This window comes from Nannospalax galili, unplaced genomic scaffold (assembly GCF_000622305.1).
Source record: "Nannospalax galili isolate Female #2095 unplaced genomic scaffold, S.galili_v1.0 scaffold7, whole genome shotgun sequence".
NCBI classification, from domain to species: Eukaryota; Metazoa; Chordata; class Mammalia; order Rodentia; family Spalacidae; genus Nannospalax; species Nannospalax galili.
The window spans coordinates 9,469,096-9,493,723 of NW_008359081.1; the positions used below are offsets into that span (position 1 = coordinate 9,469,096).

A 24,628-nucleotide genomic window follows, 5' to 3' on the forward strand; every position below is an offset into this window, starting at 1 on the left:
TTTAATGCCAAATTAATTGTGCCTGGAAAAAATGATTCCAGTGTCACATAAGCATAATGATTTGCATATTGAAATATATGAAAATCAAAACTAGGATGAAAGACAACCTAGTGTCTATCAATGGATAAGGGTAATATTGTACATTTTTTTCTTTTATTATTTCCTTTCAGATCTAAGAAAAAAGGAGCAAACAGTGGAAAGAGTCTGTCTACTGCATTAAAAAAAAGACTGCTGGTACTGTTGTTTCCAATGGTGAGTGACTGTATGTATTCTGTAAAAAATAAATAAGAGAAAGACAGAAGCATTTTCGTCAGGAGGTACACGGTATAGTTAGTGGGTCAGCATAATTTCCCTTTCATTTGTAGTTCGTAACTTTCAGAAATCACTTTACTGTTATTTCTAGTAACTTAGATGCAAATTTCTAATTTATCAATCCAAACACTTCTAAAATAACCTTAATATAACTTTAAAATATATAGGATAGCAATAATAATATTAGATATAATAGTGAACATTCTGAAATAATTTTAATATCTGCAACTCAAAATTGTCTTTGTAAACTTGGTATGGTCACAGAAAGGAATATTAGTCAGCTATTAACAATATTACTTGATAGACTATCCTAACAAACAAAACTATTTTTACTACATTGGTGAGGGCAAAATCAAGGTGCATAGCTGTAGCTTGTTTTCTAGTCCAACTTTCTTTAAAATAAAAGGAGTTTTTAGATGTAGTTCCATACAAGTACACTTGCTAGCTTGTTGCAAGGGTCCTAGGTTCTATCTCCAGACTTGGAGAAGAGGAGGAGAAAAAGAAAAAAAAAAAAACAGAACCTGGAACCAGACAGACAGACAGACAGACAGACAGACAGAAAAATATAAACCAAATTTTGGAGCAAGTACCATCTGAGTAGTGTGATGACAGATAATTGACCTTTATTTTGCTTCTGTCTAAATTTCCCTGGATGAATGTATTTTGTCTTTTTAATTTAAAAAGGACAACATGAAGATACAATTCTTATTTCATCTCAATGTCCTGTATCTTCAATATGTTTAAACATTTCAGCATACACACACACACACACACACACACACACACACACACACAAGCAAACCTTCTATGTGTGCTTTGATATTCCATACGGGTATACAAAAGATTGGTGATTTCTAAGACTGGTCCCATTCAGGGAGATAGATCAGTTTCTTTATGAGTGTACATGGCCACAGGCCTGATATCTCTACAAGGTATGATATGATATGGTTTGAAGGGTATGGGGATGCTCTACCTAGCTCATCAAAGCTCAGAGCTTATGGCTGACATTCTACTACCAGAGAGCCATCCCTCAAGCTTATGGATTTTTATCCTATTAAAATTCAAATAACCCAGGAGAAGTATACATTAAACTTTACCTGTCACCTGGGTTAAATGAGTGTAACATATCATTTTCTGGGAATAGGTTTTAATGGGGAAAGCATGAGAATTTAAAAGGGAGAGAGACAGAGATAAGAATGTGAATGGGTATACATGGTGTCTGAGGAGTAATTAATATTCATATTTGTAATATTTTTATTTATGGCTTATGAGCCACTAAGGAGTATGTTATCACATTTAATCTCAATTAATTAAATAGATTCACTGTCACCAAGATAAGTTAAACAGACCAGAAACTTGGAAAAACACAGAAGAAAAAACCTTCAGCATTGTAATTTTTTTTAGTGCCGTTCCTAAAAGGTTTAGTCCCACTCATGGAGACAAACTCCTTTAACATCTGTTCTTTAGGGTCTGGAGAGATAGCTCAGTGGTTAAGAACACTTGCTGTTCTTCCAGAGGACCTGGGTTTGATTACTACCATCCACATGGTGGCTAACAACCATGTTAACTCCAGTTCCAGGGGATCTGATGCTCACCCTCTGGCCTCTGTGGGCATTGCATGCATGTGGTGCACTTACATGCAGGGAAAACAGCCATACACATACAATAAAAATAATGAAATATTAAAAAAAACACATATCCTCTTTAGTTTTTGAAACATCTAATCATATGTGGTATTGTCCAAATAAATAGACTACATGCAGATAATAAGATTATAACAAGTAAAAAATATGATGACTTTTTATTTAATCCATTAAAGACATATAACAAAAGATAGGACCAACATTTTCTAGGAACCTTTGTTGTAAAAGATAATGACAAAGTGCAGATACAGGAGAAAATATCTAGACAAATACTTTATGATATTTGTGAGCATCAATCTTTTCGTTAACCAATGGAGAGTAGAAAAGACAGGAAATGACAAAAAGCAGTAATAGAAGAATAGATTACGGTTGGGGAGATTGTTCAGTCTGTAAAGTCCTCGCTGTCCAAGCATGATGACCTGAGTTCAGATTTCTAGCACCCATGTGAACACTGAGCATGCTAGTGTTTCTGTAATCCCAGTGCTGTGGAAGTAGAGTCAGGGAATCCCCAGAGCTAGCTAGCCAGTCACTGTAAGTGGGATTGGTGAGCTTATTGATCAGTGAAAGATTCTGTCTCAAAAATTAAGTGGAGAGCAACAGAAGTAGACATTACATGCAAACAGTATATCACAAAGACACAGTCACAGGCAGATAGACACACATAAAGAATGCAGCAGAAGACTGAAAAGAGACCCTGTAGGACTGCTTCCTGTCTATAAATGAGCTAAATAAAGCTATGGTATGGTGGTTAAAATAGACCCTGGGGGCTGCAGAGATGGCTCAGTGGGATCTGATACCCTCTTCTGATTTCTGCGGGCATTGAACGACATGGGTGCACTTACATACATGCAGGCAATACATTTGTACATATAAAATAAAAACATAAAAATAATAAAATATTAAAACGAAAATAAAAGCAGACTTTGGAACCACGTTCTTAAATGTGAATTCTGGCTACTTTTCTAGTAGCTGTATAAATGTGGATACCTTTATTTCATCATCAATAAAATGATTATAATTTCCATATCGTGAAAATGAGTGTTATAATGGAGCCATGTCATGGGAGTTTCTACAGAGATTAATTCAATTAATATTTGTAACATTACATACCACAAGGTATCCGCATTGAAATTATGTTTAAAACACTGATATACTCATGGATGACCAAAAAGTACAAAACCAAAATGTTGAGGTATTAATGTTATTGTGTAGAACTGTGATTTTTTAAGTGCCCCAAAATGTATACAACCATAGAAACACATATAACTATAGAAGGAGTGACAAAAATTAGCAGAACTAATTAGCAGAAAACAGGTGCTTACCAATTCACTATGCATTGTTATATTAATAAGATGTCAATTCAGTATGCATTGTTATATTAATAGGATGTCCCAGCACTTAAGCTTTCAGTTGGCTAAAGTGGTCTCTCTAAATATTAATTATAAAAATATGTGATATTTCCTAATAGTATATAAATTATGCAATTTATCATCAAAATTCAGTGAGTGCATTATGAAACCTGATAAATAAAAAGAATGGGTAAAAATCAAAGACAAAAGGGAAACAAGAATTAAGGAAGGAAAGCCACATAGATGGAGGTTCCAACTTGGAGACAGAAAAAATTTAATGATTTTTGTTAAGAATTATAGCTTGGGGCTGGAGAGATGGCTCAGCAGTTAAGAGCACTGGCTGCTCTTGCAGAGGACCTGAGTTCAATTTCTAGTACCCATATGGCAGCTAACAACTGTTTGTAACTCTAGTTCCAGGGGATCGGATGTACTCTTCTGATCTCCACAGGTATTGCACCACATAGGTGCACTTACACACATGCAGGCAATATACTCATACACATAAAAAAATAGATAGCCAAAAAGATTATAGTTGCGTATGGTGTCACATGCTTGTAATCCTAGCACTTGAGAGACTGAGGCAGGAGGATATCTAGTTCCAGGTCAGTTTCAGTTACATAGTAAGAATCTGTCTCAAAAACCAAAAGGCTAGAAATGTAGCTCAGTGGTAGAATACTTGTCTAGTATGAACAAGACCCTGAATTCCATTTCCAGAAGGAAAAAGAGAGAGAGGTATATTGTCATAATAACATATATCGAATGATAATATTGTGATTACATAATCAGGTTTATGAAGTGAGTTGATCTAGACCGTGATAAAGTCTTAAAATATTAATGAAGTTAGTAATGGAGAATACACTGCAGGAAACTATCACGTACTAGTTGAGGACTGGAAAAATGATCTAACTGGGCCTCATGCTCCTTACCTTCTGAATTCTTCCACCAAGTTATATTTCAGGATGACTTATACCTTCACTGTATCTGACAAAAATGACTATAATTCAACTCAATTCTCAGCTACTAAAATACAACAAAAAGGTTAAGCAATGAGCGCTTAAAATGACTTACTGGAAAGGAAGTGCTGGGATGCTGGGCCAAAATCCCTGTGGGCTTCATGCAGCTGCCTGACACGATCCTCCACAGCCACCTGGGAGGAAAAGAAGAGAAATTATGTTTGCTCATCATTTATAATGAGAAGCAATTAAAACATTGTTTCCTTTATGGTAAGATGTTTTGGGTCTCTAAGGCTGAGAAAACTAAAGTAACAATTCATAACGCTGGTTTTAATATCTACTAACTGTACATGATCTCCAAGATTCAGTTTTTAATTAAATTTTTGAGATTTTCATACAACATGGCTTGATGTTATTTAGATCCCCTCCCCTAAAGGATCAGGGATCATTGTGGGATACAAGACAGAAAGATTGCAAGAGCCAGAGACAGTGGATGACCACAAGGAACAGTCTTCCAGACAGCTGGTCAGTTACACATGTGAACTCACATCAATGGTCACAGCATGCACAAGTCCTATGCAAGCTCGAATCACTCAAAATAGTAGCATAAACATGGGGAAGTGGGTAAGAAATCACAATCCAAGATTCATTTTTATCATATCAAGTTCAAATACAAATAATTTGCTCTCTCTTAACAGTTTTTATTCTACTTTCATTGACAACCACCAACAAAGAGTAAAATCTAATTACTTTTTTAAATGCTGTGAAGTTCTCCAATGGTATTATGCTACAAGACTAAAAGATCTCATAAATGACATATATTTGGCCTTTAGTCTTAGTTCATTATTTTTGACTAGTGATTTTTGCTGGACAAATATTAATAAATTATTAATAGGTCATTTAGTTATAGTTTTTCCATCTTTATATTTTATTTTTGTGTATGAGATTTTGCCTGCATATAAGTGCACCTGTGTCACGCAATGTTTGCAGAGGCCAGAAGAGGGTATTGGATCTCTTGGAACTGGAATTGCAGATGGTTGTAAGCCCCCATGTGGGTGTTGAGAACCAACCCTCAGTCCTTTGCAAGAGCAGCCAGTGTTCTTAACTGCTGAGCTATCTCTCCAGCCCCTAGTTATAATTAACTGCTAATGATAAGAAATTAGAGTTTGATGATAATTATTAGCCAGGCATTGGTGGCACACACCTGAAGTTCCAGCACTCGGAAGGTTGAAGCAGGAGGATCATGAGCTTAGCCTACCCAGGAGTACATAGTGCAGGCCTTCCTCAACAAAAGAAAACAAAACAAACAGAAAAAAAAATTAAGTAATAAAAAGTAGGGGCTGAGGAGATAGTTCACTTAGTAAAGTACTTGCTTCACAAGCACAATGACCTGAGTTTGATCTCTAGAACCAAAATGAAAATACTGGGCTAGGTAGCTCATGCTTGCAATACTCTTACTGGGGAGGTGGAGACAGGAGGATTCCTAGGGTTTTCTGACCAGACTGTGTATCATAAGTGGTGAGTTCCGGGCAAATGAGAGCCTGTCTCAAAGGAAGTGGACACAGTTCCTGAGAATGAAACTCACAGCTGTCCTCTGGCCTCCAAATTCATGGAGAGGGAGAGAGAGAGGGAGGGAGGGGGGGAAGAGAGAGAGAGAGAGAGAGAGAGAGAGAGAGAGAGAGAGAGCGAGAGAGAGAGAGAGAGAGAGCGAGAGAGAGAGAGAGAGAGAGCGAGAGAGAGAGAGAGAGAGAGAAAGCTTAAATTTGCAGCAACAGAATGGTTAATGAGATGAAAGAAATTTTCAGAGTTCGGTTTTTAGTGGACTTAGAAATTATTAAGAAATACGCCCCAGGCAGCATGGAATAAATCTTATCAGTCTTCTTTTTTTCCTATTAAGTTTTTCTACATTTACACAGTGTCCTTTTAAACTTACTGAATTCTATTCTTTGTAGGAAAAAGGGGGACTTTAGTGTGGGGGGGTAAATGATATACTTTTTCATCTGGCATTTCACCAAGTCAGTATTAGTGGTGGCCCCAGGCAGCCTAGCTGGATAACTCTGGATCTTTGTTTGGTTGTCGACAGCCCATGCTAAACTAGGAAATGTTCAGAGCTTGCCCACAGGCACCAGAATTTAGATTCTTGTGTTGTGGAGAATTATCAAGAAGTAAAGCAGATCTCAATCTCATCAAAATTGGCTCAGGTTGTCGGAACTAAAATCAACTTTGATTTTTCAATATCAATGAAATACCTAATATAGATCCAGAATAATCTTTTTGACTCTTTTCTTAACCTTTTCTATCTTTACTTGGGATTAACCAAGCAGGGGTTCCAAAACAATGTAAGATTTGACTCATTGTTATACACACAGAAGCACTAGGAACATTTTAAACTTGTCTGCCCAGCCTTATTACCTTGTGCTTCCAGCCAAACTCTACCTGCTGAGCCCACCAAACCACCTGCTGTCCTGCAATAGTCCATGTATCACTTAGGGGATTTCATCCTGCTATTGTTTCTCTCCAGAATGTTCCTATCCACTTCTCTTTTACAAGCATGCTAGGGTTTATATGCTTAATTTTCCATCTCCCAGGTGAGAATTAATTGCTTCCTCAGCATGCTCACAGTACATGATTTATACATGGGGCATTTATATGGTATCAGCCATTAGTTATATGGAAATGAATATCACGCAAACTCTTGGTGGTTGGGACTCTCTCTCTCTCTGTCTCTCTCTCCCTCTGTCTCTCTCTCTCCCTGTCTCTCTCTCTCTGTGTATGTATTGATTGATTTAATGACTAGTTGACAAAATAAATGGATCCTGTATTTGTATGTGTGTGTTAGGGAGAGAAGGAGAGAGGGATAGAGAGAACAAGCAAGAATATTTACGAACACTTTATAGCTGTGATAGTCAATGTTATGTGTAAGTTTGATTGTTTCCCAAAATAAGCATTATGGCTGTGAGGGTGTTTTTTTAACGTTAAAAAATAAACTGGCATTGAAATTTGTGGGTTCAGCAAACTAGATTCCCTTCCCCAGTGTTAGTGGGCTTCATGAAATCAGTTGAAGACACAAATATAACAAAAGTGGTAGTTTCCTTTTAGCCCTGGTTGTCTACTTGAGCTGGGACATTGATCTTCCCTTTTCCTGGGACTGAGATTTGTATCTTCAGCAGTCCTGGATATTTGGTCTTTGGACTTGGATTGGATCTCTATTGCCCAGGTGTTCTGGGTCTCCAGCATGCTGACAAAAGATCAAAGGACTTCCTAATTTCCATTGTCTTAGAAGCTAACGCCGTCCAGATAAATCTCAATTTCTCTCTCTCTCCCTCCCTCCCTCCCTCCCCTACCTATTACCTACCTACCTACCTACCTACCTACCTATGCCTTCCTACTGGGGTCCTAGACAATCTTGACTAGTACAATATCTCTGTAAGTTATTCTAATTTTGGCTTTCCTTCCTTATTAGTAGTTTCAAAAACAATATGACCTAACTCATAGTTTTTGTGGGAAGATACCATAGATTCTGTAACACTGTAATTGCTCCCAAAAATGTTAACAGCTACTGTTATTGTTGTTATAATGGTAAATAAATGGAGAAGCCTGAGGTATAACGTGGAGGATGTCACATACAAGAAAAAAATGACTGATCTTTATTAAATGCCATGTACATGACAATATAAATTAAAACTTTATCTTCCCGATAACTTTGTGATTGGTAATATTATCCTTTAATTTCGATGATGTACAGACTGAGGTATGACAGGTTTAAAAAAAGCCTTGCTTGGGCCAGACAAGGTGAAGTAGAAATGCAAGCTCATGACTTGTCTTGACTACATAATAAGCTCAAAGCTAGCCTGCACTACATAGCAAGATCCTGTCAGAACAAAACAAACAAACAAACAAACAAACAAACAACAAATATTGTGATCAAGCTTAAGAAATTAATGAATTAGCAGTGTCAGGACTTAAACTTGTTCAATCTGTTTGCTATTCTCAATAGCTATGTGGGAGATTAAAATTGAACATAATAAATAGTTGATAAGTAGTTAGCTTTTAAATTTATTTTTGACAGGAGGTACAGTGTTGCTGATTGAACCTAAGGCCTTGCATATGCTAGGAAGTTCTTTACCACTGAGCTATATCCCAGCCCATACATTTCTTTATGTTTTATTCAATTAATTTGTCTTTTGCATACCAAATAAAGTGTACGTATCTATGAAACTTTAGCTGTCAATTCATTTTATGATCCAATATGCAGCCAATTCTTAGTCTTGAAGAACATGATACCATAAACTTACAGAGAACAGCTTTCGAAGAACACATAAATGCACGTCTAGAATGTGTAATTATTTCTAAATTTAGAATGTATCATTTCATGAAGAAATGAGTCAAGAGATGAATGTGAAAGACTTTGGACTAGAGAGAAGAAGAGAAGATTGGAAAATGATCAGAAATCATTTTTTACATACTATTAAATCCTTAGACTGGTTTGTCCTGGGATACTATAGAAAATTATTCATATGACTAATGAAAGTAAAACACACCTGGTGGCAGAAAAAGAAATCCTCAGGAGAATGCAGGTGAAGGGTTGTGAGTGTGCCAAAGGCTGAGTTCCTTAGTGACAATGCTGGTTACTTCGTAGGGACCACATTGATGTAGCACCTGCATGTATTATAGGACCTCAGTCTCTAACGATTGCTTCCTTGTCATACAAGGAGAATATCAATGGTGATTTCTAGTGCACATCCAGTATTGTCGAGAATTTAAAATGAGATTAAAGTGAGTTTCTATCTCTATGACTCAACCTTAAGGAAAACACACAAGGAGACTAAAATTAAAAATGCATCATGTAAGATGGAATAAAATATTCAGGAAAACAGTCTTAAAATAACTAAGAATTAACCATAAAGTATTTTGCTTTACAAATTGTCAGTGGAGAAATGTTTTGTGTAGATTGAGTGCAAATTGACTAAATAAAGAAATAATTTTAAGAAAGAAAAATGGGACGTCAACGAAGGTTTTTTTTTATAAGCTGTAGCTACTTACAAACAAAGCTCTCTATGCTGTAATTATTCATAGAAATTAAATTTGATAAGCTTGAAACAATATTTTGAATGCATTAGACCCTTTGAACTGGTTGTGTTTTTAACCAAAATGACATAGCATATACAAACCAGAAAGTCAAAGTCAGAAATTAGATTAGTACCCTGCATTCTGGCAAAATTAATTCCTCACTCCATTATTTGTTCACTTTATATGCATTTGTTCATATTAAAAAGAATATGCATAGCCAGGCATGGTGGTGCGTGCCTTTAATCCCAGTACTTGGGAGGAGGAGGTAGGCAGATCTCTGTGAGAGCGAGGCCCACCTGTTCTGCATAGTGAGGGCCAGGACAGCTGGGGCTATGGGGAGACCCTATCTCACCTACACACAAGCAAACACACGAAAAGAGTATGCATAGCTGGGTGTGGTGCTGCATGCCTTTAATCCCAGCACTCTGGTAGAGGCTGGCAGATCTGTGTGAGTTTGAGGCCAGCCTGGTCTATATGGTGAGTTCCAGGCCCACTAGGGCTACATATTGAGACCCTGTCTCAAAAGAGTATGAGAGAAATGAATGCTTTGTCACTACTCTTTAGAAGCTTCCGTGGTAGGAAAGGAGGATGGCGATAAGCTCTATTTTGAGACACTTAGGTTATTATAAGCTAGAGCCTGTTACAATTGACTAGAATTGGAGTGGTATGTGCCATAATCAGAACAGCATTCTGTGGAATGTAGAAGGTGCACAGTAGAGGTACTTTGAAAGAAGAAGCTACTATCAACTAAATATTAGTGCTTACTTTTGTATTAATATTATTTGCAGTGCTAAGGGTAGAACCCAGGGTCTCCCACATGGTAAGCATGTGTTCTGTCACTGAGCAATCCTCTAGCCAATGCACTTCATTTCTGAAGAACTACACTTCTTGATTTCAAATCTGGAAGATGAAGAGTACGGCTATTAGGAAAGGGAGGAATGGCATCTGCGTGCATGAATTCATTGGACATGTGATGAATTTCACCCATGTTAAATCTCTAACTGACAAGAAAAATTTGTTTCGGTCATTACAGGAAAGAAAAGGAAGAAAGTGAGACTAAAGTGAGGTTGAAGTGAACTTTGGAAGGTGAGTTGAGCAGAAAGGGTTAAAGGAGTTTAAATGAAAATATGTAAAGAGACAGGAGGAACACAATTTCTTCTGAATTAATAGGCCAGGCCCCCCTGTTTCCTTTTCATGAACTGTAACACAAGTATAGCATCTTTCTGTAAGCATACATCCTGTTTCTATTATTTGATCATAGACCATGAAAGCTTAGAACTGGAAGAAACCTCATCTATTGATGCATGAGGGTCTATCCTTTAGAACTCTGCCAGATGGGCAAAAAACTGCCACCTGGTCCGTGAGTGCTCATAATCTAGTTTGCAGCAGTTCTTCACTAAATGTATGCCAGGAGGGAAAAAGGGAACTTTTCTCTATGAGGACATGGAATGTGTCGTTCTTTCTGTGATATCCTCGGTGTGCAGCACAGTATCTGACATACAACAGGTACCTAGGTCATATTAGCTGCCTGAATTAATGTGAACTTTATTCATGTATCTTTAGCATCACAATTATGTTTTTAAACAAATAGTTTGTTTTGCAACGTTTATGATGCAAGATTTTGGAGAAACGTTCCTACCCTCTTCCTTCCCTTTCTGCATCCTCTCCTACCCTACCCTTTCCTTCCCTGCCCTTCCCTCTTTCCCCGCCCCCCTCTCCCTTCCCTCTCTCCTACTCCAGCCCATTCTTCTTTCCCTTCTTTTCCCCCCTCCTTTCAATTGTGATGATAAAATTGAAAAAAAAATGAAAGAACAAAGCCATTAGATTCATCTTTCCTACAATATCAGATTTTGTAAAAATTAATGCAATTATATGTAAAACAATGAAAAAGTCCAAATTTCTCCCATATTTTTATTATAAAATTAAATAATCACACTTGAGAGTTGTGACTGATATAAGTTATGCTCCTTTCCTTTCTTTCAGATGAAGTCTGTAGACTCTGCAGAGGCCCCTCTTTTATAGGTCCAATAAAAAAAAGTTTCCTAGGTCTCTGTTGTTTATTTATTTTTACTTCATGGTGTCCAGAATTTAAACTGGCCTTTATGGGTGATGGCAACTGCGCTCCTACTGAGCTACATCCTCAGCTTTAAAAAGAAAACAAAACAAAACAAAGCAAAACAAAACAAAAAACAAATCACTTCTCTACATTCATTCAAAAAATACCTACTGGAATACAGGTTCCTCCTCTATGAGACAGAGATGCTGTCTCATTCATAGTTTAGCAAAGTATATAGGAGTTGCTCAGTAGAACCTGATAAGGGAATGAATGAAAGACTGAGTTCCTATAATCTGTTAGGCGCGGAGCTCCTATAATCTGTTAGGTAAAATTCAAAGTGCAATTTTGGGGATAATGAAGGAGAACTAAATCATCCAACTAAATGAATGCTAACACTTTCTTAGTCCTCAGCACTGACAGTTTCTCAAGGCTCAGCCCATTCTTGCATGAATTTGGAAGGTTAGCTTTGTTTTACCTTTTTTCTCTAAAACTGCTATATGTCAACCAAGAGTTTAAAAAGAAGGAAAAGAAAAAGGACACACAGCAACTATTTTTGGCTCTTAAAATGAATATTATCTCATTGTAAATGTTGATGACTTTATTTTAAATGGACCAAGGCTTCCATTTCTTTTCTTTTGACTTGCTAGTAATTACATTTAAGTTTTTTTTTCTCACTAGAGGTTCAAGAGAGGCTACTGTAGACATACATTGCTAGACAAGGTGAATTGTCCGTAAAGCCCAAGTGTCCTTACTCATACCAAATAGAAACAATATTTACTTCAGGCTAGGGGAAAAACTTAACTAGGTATGTGCAATTTGATGTTCAGACTCTCAATTTGTCTAGAACCTTTATAACTATCTTTGCTAACTTAAGAACAAGTCTTCATATTTATACTGAATGAGGATATTACAATAAAAATAATCAGCCAGGTGTGGTGGCACACACCCTTAATCCCAGCACTCCAAAGGCAGAGGCAGGTGGATGTCTGTGAGTTCAAGGCCAGCCTGGTCTACATAGTGAGCTCCCAGGCCAGCTGGGGCTACAGGTGACTCTGTTTTAAAAAAGACCGGTCAATAAATAAATAAATAAATAAATATAAAACAAAACGAATAAACATTAAAAAAAAAAACCAAAAAAACCTTTTTCTTGTATTGTGGGGGTAGTGAATAACTCCTACTTCCTCATATACCTGTGAACTCTCCACAATATTCTCATGATTTTTTGTCTTGCAATTTTGGCAGTCCACATAGTTTTCTGTTTGTTACATATTTGTATTGCAGGAGGGCCTTCATAGTTCATTCTTACTTCCAAATCCTTTCATGTGTTAGCTCACACATTGCTCTCTCCTGCTCACAGAAATTAGGTATTCTCTCTCTCTCTCTCTCTCTCTCTCTCTCTCTCTCTCTCTCTCTCTCTGGGACAGAGAGTTGATTTTTTAAAAAAAGGATGCAGAGGGGTTGGAGTGATGGCTCAGTGGTTTAGAGCACTGCCTGCTCTTGCAGAGGGCCCAGGTTTCAGTCCCAGCACCCACATGGTGGTTAACAACCATCCATAACTCCAGTTCCAGAGGAATACAGCACCTCCTTCTGACCTCCATGGGCAGTGCAGGGCATGGGTACACTTACACACATGCACGCAATACAGTCATGCACTAAAATAAAAACTAATAAATAAAATGCATTAAAAAAAGAAAGCATGCAGTTCTGTAGCCTTGTAGCCCTCTCTCCCTTGCAGCTGCAAGAAAAAATTAATGGTTGGCTGGTGAGATAGCTCAGTGAGTAAAGGCATTTGCCACACAACCCTTGTAACTGGAGCTTGATCCCTAGAACACACATAAAGGTGGAAGGAGAGAAATGACTCCACAAAGTGGTTCCTTGAATTCCACATACATGTTGTGGTTATAGATGCTCACACGCAAATGTTATGTGTACATACAATAATAATAATAATAAATAATTTTTTATAAAAGATAAGTTTATGGTCTTACATATGCCTGCCTCTGTAGCCCTTGTCATGTAGGCCAGGCTAGGCTAATGTACTTATCTGAAGGGAACGCTACCAATGGGATAATGTTCTATCTCTTATAATGCTCACTCTCCCACTTCACATTCCTTCATGGATGTTCTTAATGGTGAGTCTCTCTATCCTAATAATGCTCATTCTGAGGGGTAATTTCATGCCAGATCCTTTCTACAAACCTGACTTTTTTCTTTTCTTTCTTTTTGAGACAGTGTCTCCCTGTAACCCAGTTGGCCTAGAACTTGCTATGTAGACCAAGCTGGTGTCCTATCTCAGAGAGATCTACCTGCTTCTCCCCACAAAGTGCTGGTTTTAAGGGAATGCAGCACTATGCCTGCCTCTTTTCTTTTTATTTATAACATACAACATTCATGAATGTGTGACTAAACATCACTCCAGAAAATCAACTGAGACTACAGTTTCAGTGAAAAATGTTAAGTAATTTCAGTCCTTTCAAATTAAGAACTATTATTCTTTGATTTTTCATTTCCTTTTACTTGTAACAAAAAAAAAACATGTTTGGGCATAAGGTTTAGGATGTGGGTTTGTGATGCATCATTCCAGCCAAACAACTTGAAATTCTTGAGTGCAAAACTGAATAAATTCTCTTCTTGAATAATTTTTTCTTAGCATGTAGACACTTAGGAGTCAAACAGAGCTTTTTTTGCATTTGACTTTGGGGTAGATCTCAAAATTGGTTAAACTCAAGCAACCAGGGTTACCACAGCACCCTTTCTGAGTAGGATTGTAATTGTTAGCTTAATTTTGGCATGGATACTAATATGAGACCATCTGAGACCATCATTAATTTGCTGTATTTTTGAGACAGATTGTCATTCTATTATCCAGCAATCTTCCTGCCTCAGTGGGATTTTAGCAGTGAGATTACAGGTACATTTAATCCACCATTTAAATGTTCCTTATGTATAGATTTCTCCCATTTCTATATTTTTGTGTTGATTTCATTTCTTAATCATTTAAAAAATGTTTATTTTTATTTTATGTGTATGAGTGTTTTACCTGCATGCATGTATGTGCACCACATGTGTGCAGGCATCTTTGGGATACAGAAGAGGGCATTGGGTCTCCTGGAGCTGGAGTTACAAGCAATTGTGAGCTGCCAGATATGGGTGCTGGGAACATAACTTGGGTCTGCCATGAGAACAGCAAGCACTCTTAATGGCGAAGCCATTTGTCCAGCCCCTCATTTTTAAACCTTTGATTCCTTGTTTTTTTCCTTTTCTGATCCTTTTTGTTTGGTTTTGTTTGTTATCTGGTCCCATGGATTGAAATCAAGGCCTCATATATTCTACCAGTTAGCTAGATCCTCAGCTCCGACTCCTTTTTTAATAACCCCATCATTTTATCATCTGTATAATTTACCGCAAAACCACACAGATTCAGTGGGTGAACAGATAGTGCCTCAAATGAACTGGCTATGGATCCTTGCCAGACTGGTAAGGTATGGTGATGAAAAGTGCTGCCCAAGCTTAGAACCAGCCACTCTGAAGCAGCATTATATCTTTACTTCTGAAGAACTCTTCCATCAACTGCAAAGAAAGAGCAGACAAACAGCTAGACTTTTGCTGAGGCTTTAAGCTTACACCTTAGCAATTTCTAAACTGCACTTTGGAAATTTGTTTGTTGCTTTTCATGCACATGAAACTATCGGAATCTGTGATAATGCAGGCAGGTTATATCAACATTAAGTTGATTTCATAGACCCAAGTACCTTAAGGGTATCATTAATTTTAATTTAGAAAACAGCAATCAACCCCTTATCCTGCTTCATTTGTCAAAATCTTGACTTTTAGTTACCACTACAGATTGTTTTGTAAATTGTGAAGGGGAGGAGGAGATCATAGGAAATATTTTTCCTGATTTTTTTTTTGTCTCAGAGAGATAAAAGTTGAATCACTCTGCTTAGATGATGTAACTTGATGCAGATTTTATCTTAAAAAAAATTGGTCTCATTTTAAAAGCTTTCCTAACGTAGCTCATGATTTGCAACAGGAACTAAAAGTCAAGTGGCTCTCACCTTGCAACACCATTACATTAAATCATTTATATTTCAGCTTTAGCTATTTATTCTGCAGCTTTATTTATTCCACATTTGGAAGATATCATTCTCACTGAAATTTTCTGAGGCCATTGGCGCATTCCTTTCTAGGGGCATTTCGGGCTATAAGTAGCATAATGTTCACATGGTAATTATGTAATTATCCCTCCTGGTATTAGAACACAGGAGTGTTCCCAAGGACCAAAAGAGCCAATTTGAAATAATTATCAATGAGATAAAATGGAATTGGTATCATTCAAAAAAAGGCAGCATATATAAGGGTTAGTAAATTCGTACTAAAAGTGATACAAGCAGGTTGGAATCCTGAAGACAAATAAAGAAAAAGATAAAGCACCAGAAATTAACCTTTTTTCCCCTTAGTGGCAAAGCCCTTATATTTTCGGCAATAATACACTTGCAGATTTTTAGTTGGCTCCACTAATTGCCTTTTTTAATGAAGACTGGAAGGAAAATTTGCTGAAGTATGCACACAGCAATCCTTAACCAAGGAAATCAACACTCCTTAAATCCCACCTCATGCTCGAAGCATTTCCAAAGCTTTCTGACCTTGACTCCTTTCACAGTCAATTTATCCGTATATCAAAGAACTTTGTCAGCCAGGAGCTGCTTTCCAGATTCCAGCTTTCCTCGCTGGCCACTGACAAGTGCCTTTTTTTTCTCTCCATGATGCAGAGCTGACAAACCACTATCAGGCCGTACTTTACAAATCAGTAAATTGGAAGATCTTTTCTATCTGTACTTTGTAACCCTACAGCACCTGATTCGCCTCTTTTCTTGCATATCAGAAGATAAGGTGCACATTAAATAAATAGCCCTTCATGATTTCTTGCTAATGAGCATGTGTTTGTGCCTGTGCATGAGGGTGCGTGTGTATGTAGATTTGACAGAATTAAAGTTAAAACTCAGACCTCGACTCACATTTACTTGGTCTACACAGCTTCTCTCAGACAACCTGTTTCATACATTTCTGATTTAACCCTCCATCCCTCCTCCCTCCTTCACAGCACCTCATTCCAACCCCAAGGCTGTTTGTAAGCTCCCTGAAGAATCATAAGACTTAGAACTATTTTAGATATTTTCACTTCAATTATAAACTACAGCTCTTTTTCTAAATGTGACTTTACATAGTGTAGAAAACTACAGGGAAAAAATTCCACACTACAATGTGATCTTTTATAAGAGAAAGAAAGATTGAATTTCTAGGTCATCACAGAAGTACCTACACTTCCCAGAGCAACAATCTGAGGTACTTTATGAGATTCTTCTTTTCACTAAAGCAAGAAATCCTAAAATCCATCAGGATACGTGAACTGTACCTTGACGCTCTTTTTAATCCTCAAGTGAAACCAAGACAGTAAAGTGTAATAAAAATGCATATAGCCCCAGGCTTTGTGCCTTAGCAAAGAGAAAAATAAGCTTCTTGACTTAATATGTCTACTGTGAATAATCAGCTATTGCGTTTTGAGATTTTGCCTTATAATCTTAATGTATAGCAGTGAACTTCATGCTTGTGGTGTGACAGGAAGAAAGATTTTTTTCCCCCTATCTTTAAAGAAGAGACTCCCCCCTAGTTTTCAAAAACAGAAACATGCTAAGTTAAAAGAAACAAAACTAGGTGGGGTGGGGGGGTGAGTAATCTCTTGATTTTGAGATATATATTACATTTTACCTGAAGTTGTCAGGGAAGTGTAGACAAGAGAAGGGAAGGCTACATCATGATTTGGGTAACATTTGGTTTGGGGGCTTTCTTAGTTCCATTCCCAGATGTTTATTTAGCATGCTCTTCATTCCCAATGTCTGGTGAACAAATATCCCTGGGAAGATCAATGAAGATCATAACAGGCTTCTAGTATGTACCACAGCTGTGAGCATTTGCATTTTGAAATCAGCTTTAATTAAATAATTAAGCAATTAATTACTCAAATCCTTATTGGGTGCTTATAAGGCACTTTGCTATGAGAAAGAGCAGGAAAATAAATAAGAAAATAGGAGACTATCTTTAGTGTGTTTGTGGATTAGAGATTTACAAATAATAAAGTAGAACAGAAAAGATTTTAATGTAATGTTCTCCTCTGATTTGACAATCCATCACAATTATCTGGAAAGTTCTTCAAATTTTTTTTTTTTTACATTTATTTGGTGTGGGTGTGTGTGGGGGGGTTCAACAGCATGCGGGTGGACATCACAAGAAAACTTGGGGAGCTGGTCCTCTCCAATGAACCTTGTGGGTCCTGGAAATTGAACTGTTTCTTAGACTTGGTAGCAGGCATCTTTACCCAATTAGACATTTTATCATGACTCTACCCCCTAGGAAGTTAGGAAGTTCTTAAATTATGCAGATTCTTAGCTCATCTCTACTGTTTCTAAATTATAAATTAACTGTTTTCTTTCTTTCTTTTTCTTTTTCTATTTTTTTAAGACAGGGTTTTCCTGTAACCCCTGCTGGTCTGGAACTCAGTGTGTCAACCAGGCTGGCCTCAATCCTGCTATGTAGATCAGACTGGCTTCAAATTCACAGAGATCCACCTGGCTCTGCTTCCCCAAGTGCTAGGATTAAATGCATGCAACATTATGCCCTGCACTCTGTACTTTCTTTAAATATTCATGCATATGGTCTTGTGCATAGCCTGATTTGGGAGCCACCAGCACAGTGGAAAGGGTACCAGTTTTGACCAGGAGGTCATATATTGGAGTCTGTTAGTAGCCATTTGAACTTCATAATCCTATTTAACAGTTTATGAACCTCATTTACCTTATCTGTTAATAAGAATACTAATGAAAAACAATAGTATCAGCAATAATAATAACCAGTATGTGTAGAGAATTTACTGTTTCCTAAGTCTTGTTTTTAAGAATTTTCTAGTTATATTTCATTTAAGGCTTTCCTATGAGAAGGTAAATTCAAAGAGGACAGAGTTCCATTTATTTCACCTATTCCTGTATCACTAAGATCAAGGACAGCACCTGTCTCGTGTCAGAAGGTTAAGTGTTTCAAAGAATGAACAATGCTATGAATACAGTATTGTGATAATGACCATTTTGCAGAAGAAGAAATGGATGTCCAGAGAATGAGATATTATACAGCACATGGTTGGAGAAACTTCCTTGCACCCGTGAATTGTTCCTTTTGCTTCCTAATAACTAAAAGGTACTAAAAGAAGCATAAACAGCTTTGGCGACTACTGAGACTCTGGATCAAATTAATGAAGAAGATTGCTTGGAATCCAGGCCTTTGAAACTGGGTACATTTTGATGAGAAAAATCAGAAGAGACATTCTGTATGGTAAGGACATAATGTACGATTTTTTCAGCACTAATACAGGCTTCGATGTAGAACATAAACAAAAGAAATGCTCAATAATATAAGGCTGCAAATGTAGCCTGGAGTCAAACCAGAGCAGTACTTCACTGACAGATTTAAGGATGGAGACTTCATTTAATTGTTCCTCAGAAAGCATTCAAATATACTTTTTAAATAATTAATTGCTTTTCAAATTTAATTTTATTTTTTCCAAAGTATTCATGTGATAACAAAATTGAGGAAAAATGCAAAAAGCATTTAAAAAGTGATTCTACTTTTTGTCATGTCTCTCTAACTATCCAGCTTCCCACCCTGATAAGCTCTACTACTGCCATTTCAATATTCTACCTTACTTTTCTAAAATAAGGAAACAGTACAGCCACTGCGGGATTTTAAGATGAATGGAAATATAGAGAAAATGAAGCAAGGCTAAATTGCCCGAAAGAAAGAAACCTTATTGTCTGATAAAATATAAGGGGTCAAATGTAAGGGCATCAGAAAAAAGGAATTGTCAAGGAGCTTTAAACTTTCATCCTGGTTGAGGAGGTGTGTAGTGAGCAGGAGGAGCCACTGGATTGCTGGGGCATATGTGATATAGTGATAAAAGCTGTGAGCTAGAGATGTATAATTCAGTTGGTGGAACACTTGTATGGAAAAAGCTCTGGATTCCATCCCTGTCACTACAATAAATAAATAAATAGATGGCAACAGCACTGATCATTTCCCTGACTTTGTCATAATTCAAAGCAGTAAAGCATGAATGCTTAAATGAAGACTGGATAAAGTGATGGAATACTTAATCTCCTCACAACTTTCATCGTGATTGTTGACAAGATTTCTACTACAGTATGGGTAGAAAGACTATATTTTGCTAAAGATGAACCAATGCATATAAAGAATTTAATTACAGAGTATTTATTTGTGTCTAAAGGTGGGTGCTACCCCAGTGGAGTGTCTGACATATATAATCCTAATATTCTCAAGGTTGAGACAGGCGGATTGTTATAAGGTCTAGACAAGTCAGAGCTACACATGCTCCAGGACAGCCTGGTCTATAGAGTGAGGCCCTGTCTCAAAAGTAAAACAAATGAAACAAAATAATAAAAGATAAAGCTAGATACTGGAGCAGAATAAGAGTGGGTGACTTTAGCAGGTGCATCTCTAGAGAAAGTTTCGTATCTAATTTGCTTCTTCCAAGCTGTACTAGTTTGGTTTCTCTGTTGATTTGGTAAAAACACTGATCAAAATCAACATGGGGAGGAAAGACTTTATTTGGGTTACACATCCTACTCCACAGTTCATCTTTGAGGGAAGCCAGAACAAGAACTCATAGCAGGAACCTAGACTGCACCTGAAGCAAAGACCATGGAGGAATGCTGTAACTGAAGCAGAGAGCGTGGAGGAATCATGCTTACTGACTTGCTCCCACGGCCTGTGCTCAACCTGTTTTGATGATGGGCTACAACCCAGAACCACATGCCTGGGGATGGCACCACTCACAGTGGTTAGGGTCTTTCACATCAGTCAACAATCAAGGAAATGCCCACAGGCCAGTACGATAGAGGAAATTCTCCAATTGAGGTTCCCTCTTGCCAAGTGTTTCAAGTTGACAGCTGAAGCTATTCAGCACACAAGTTGGCTAGCTGGAGTTAGTCAGGCAATTTTTGTCTTTGTGCAGGATTTCAACAAGCCTAGTGAATATGAGAGGTGGGCTGTAAATTCAGTTCTTCCCCCAAGCCTTTCAAGCGTTGCTACATACACAGTACTTTGTGTTCATCTTGCAGATGATGGAAAAGGTGCAACATGAAAATTTATGTTCTCAAGAACCTCGTGTCTTTTGAGGAGACAGTGCATTTGAGATTAATGAAAGATTCTTTAAATGTCTCTGTGTTTCTCATCAATAAAAGCAATATTAATCTCCATAAGTGGAAAAGTAGTTGGGTCTGGGGCAAGCTGGAGACCTAGGCTATCATCTTAGTAGCTCGTGTTGCACCTGCATGGTGGAGTATTTATTTTTTTACATGTGCCTATGTGTATGGTGTGTGTGTGTATGTGTGTGTGCAATGCATGTTCACATGTGAGTGGGCATATGTGAGTGTGCAACTACATGTGTACATGTTTGTGCAAGAATGTGGAGGCTCGAGAATAATGTCAGGACTTTTCCTCCATTGCTTTCCACCTTATTCATTGAGGAAGGATCTCTCAATTAAAGCCCGAGCTCACTGATACAGCCAGCCAGTCTTGCTGGCCAACATGCTCTGGGGATCCCTTGTCTCTGCCCTACCAGTGTTACAATTACAAGCAGGCCACCATGCCCTCATGGCAATTAGGTGTGTATTGGGGATCCAAGCTCCAATCTTCATGGTTGCAAGGCAAGTACTTTACCTACTAAGCCATCTATCCAATTTTGGAGGAGCACTTTTTAAAGAAGCAGTTTGTATGCTATCTGTGGCATAAATTAAAAAAAAAAATTAATTAAAAATGTGAGTGTGTGTGTGTGTGTGTGTATACATATGTGTGTTGACAGATGTCAGAGGAAGACATTGGATCTCCTGGAGCTGGGGACACAGGGAGTTGTGGGTTGTGTCACCTGATGTGGGTGTTCAGAATTGAGCTTGGGTCCTCTGAAAGAGCGGCAAGTGCTCTTAACCACTGACCTCTATCTAATCTTAACAGATTACAGGTTCCTGAAATTTCAAACACTATTGCTTATATTGTAGATTTCCCCCTTATTTTGGTAAGCAACAATTCATCATTTTCCTTCTTTTTTTAAGTATTTTACACTTATTTGCAGAAAGTTATCAAAATACAATAATTAGAATAGTTTGTTTTCTTGTCCTTTTTCACTGTATCATCATTGATTTTTAAATGGATTTGTAAATATAGATGACTATGAAGCACTGACTTAAAAAAATAGATTTTTCAGTGAGCACAGAGCTGTTATCACCAATGCTCCTACTTAGAAATGATTTCAATATACTGATATCAAACTTTTTTCTAGAGTTTTCCTAAGTAATGTTAAATCTCATACGTAGTACTTTGAACATCTAGTCCTTGATCTAGGATTGAACGTGCATTTCACATCTTGAAGAAAACTTTTTTTTTCTTTTCTTTTGTTTTTGATTATCTATCTGATCTTTTTATCCCTTTAGGCATTAGTAAATCTTTTTATTTTCCTAGCAGCAGTTCTAGAGCTAAATTCCCTGAAGGCTAAAACATCTATTAGATGGCTCAAGAGGTATAGTGCTAAAAGTTTCCTTTCTTCATGATACTTTTGATTAGAAATCCCAGAAAAAGAAAAATATGTTTTTGCATATGAAGGGACACTACACTAAATTTTCACTGATTTGGCTCTAATTTCAAATGTTTACTATTCAAATATGAGCTGGTATTGGCAGTCAACATCAAAGTACATTCCTAAGAAAGAACATAATACAGTGATCATCTAGAGTAGAACAGAGGTATTGCCCAGGGATATTTAAATATCAGAAACAAAGTAGTACTCTTGAAATAACACATTCACTAGTCACAGTATATACGGAACATAAATGATTCTTATCTATTCACTGAATGAAAGTATTTAAGGATATCAAATGTTAAGCGCATTTCAGATATTTCAATTTAAAATTAAAACATAATTTTAATAATTTAATATTCAAGATTCAAAAAGGTGGGGATATAGCTCAGTGGCACAGTACTTTCCTAGTATGTGCAAAACCCTAGGTTTCATCCTTAGCACTGCAAAAAAATTTTACTGTCTACAAGATTCAGATATTTCACTGATTTAATTTGTTTTTCTGTTCAAAAGCTAAATGAATTGGATAGAATTTCAGTAATAAGTATTGACAGCTGCAAAAAAGAACTAAAGCAAACTTATGAATTTATCAAAAGCAAAAGGTTCTCATGGGATCTTTCAATATGTGCTCATAATCTATGCATCTTTATCTGTAGAGTTTCTTAACTTTAGTATTACTGGCACATATAAATTTTGTTATATAAAACATATAGTTTTGACACATATAATTCTTTGTTGTGTTCTCCTGTTTATTAGAGGATATCTAGCAGTGAGTGGACACCTGCCTATGAGTAGCTAACTGCATTCCCATTTGTGACAAAATTGTCTCCAGACATGACCAGCTCCCTGGAAAACAACTGCTTTTGTTGAGAACCACTCAATAGTAAAGCTTCATTTGCTATTTCATATAAACATATATTGATGTTTAAGATAAGATCTGGATCTTATTCTACAACTAACTAGTAAACATCCTACAGTTACATGCACGATATCCTCAGGCCTGTCCAATTTATGACACTTTTAATTGGCTATCTGCTTTGGACCTCCTTATTGTGTTAGTATGGTCTTTATGAGGTCAGTAGCATGATCTAAGGGCTCTTCCTGTCCAGTCGAGCTTTATCCCCCTTTCCTTCAGAGGTGCTATCCCTCTAATAAATCTGTCTTGATGCCTGCTGCTCAGAGACCAAAAATACCAGACAACTAACAATTCAATTATAATATTTTATTCTCTTAGTCTGTGGGTTCATGATATGTCCCTGAAGGTCAGACCTAGAAAATTAAAAGTTCTTGTGTTAGAATAGCTCACTGTCCTCTGCAGAGGATGCCTTGGATACAAAGAGGACAGCCAGTAGCTTGGCAGCAGTCAGATTATCCGAAAACCATCACTGCCGCCTCTCTTTTTAAAAACTAATCTGAGTCTAATTTTCTGTCGCTTATAACCAAGGGTACAACTGAATGTACTTTATAATAAAAGAAAAATTATAGATGCAACTATGAAAATTAACAGAGTCTAAAAGTTGATTTAAATGGACTTGCAACACTAATGTTCAAGAGCTAGTCATATAAATTATTCACAAACTAGAAATCTTTTGATGATGAATCTAAAGACATTTCATAGAAATGTAGGAGGGTGCAACATTACGCACAATATAATATAATTGCATTAATTCTCTCACGATTTTTTTGTCCAAACTTATCATGGAGGAAACGACACAGAGGATGATAGATGGTAGCTGCCAAAATCTTATCAACATAGTTTGATTTCTATTTTTTATCATGAAGATACGTGAGAATTTGGATAGACTCTTATCCAGGACACCCCACATCTTCTTATTTCTCATTCATTGCAAACATTAGGAAAAGGGACAGGGAGTATTTATATGAGTATAGTATTTGATTCCAACCAATCTTAAGACAACTTCAATAATGCACACTGTTAAGATTGTGAAGTTAGTGCATTTGAAGAGTCTTTTTCCCCCTTTACCTTTAGGGTTCCTGTGTAGCGGTCTGGGGAAAACTTTTTTTTTTTTGTATTTTAAAATTGAATTTTGAAATTTTCATAAAATATAGTTTTATGGTATTTGGATTTGTGTCTCCTATTGTCCTTCTGTGCGGATCCATCTAATGGTGACAGCATGTACAAGTCTTATGCAAGCTCAAATCAGACAAAATGCCAGCATAGTAGACTAGGGGACGTGGGTAAAAAACTCTCAACCAAAACGGAGGCACTTTTGGCAATGGATGGCTGCTAGGAGGGGAGAGACTATGTCTTACAGGGTTGGGACTCTAGGGGACAACTTTTGAGAACCAGTTCTCTCTTTCCTCTATGTAGGCTCAAAGAATTGAACTCAGGTCTTCAAGTTTGTCGGCAAGCACCTTTACCACCTGAGTCATCTCACCAATCCTTAACATCTTTAAAACAGAAAGATTTATATGAAATTTTAAGCCACATTTGCCATCTGAAAATGTGTACAAAGCTTTATTTATTAAAAACAGCATTGACTGGAGAGGACCACTAGTTGCAGCTGGACCCTCAAACTAGGTTCTGT

General features: G+C 37.1%; 1 protein-coding gene across 1 annotated transcript in view; it reads right to left on the reverse strand.

The window, feature by feature from the left end:
- Positions 1-24,628, reverse strand: part of Dmd (dystrophin) — a 2,373,110-nt gene that overhangs the window by 244,885 nt on the left and 2,103,597 nt on the right. The window contains exon 61 of the mRNA XM_017795501.2: positions 4,373-4,451. Coding sequence (XP_017650990.1) covers positions 4,373-4,451 — 79 coding nt within the window. The remainder of the gene's footprint in view (positions 1-4,372; positions 4,452-24,628) is intronic.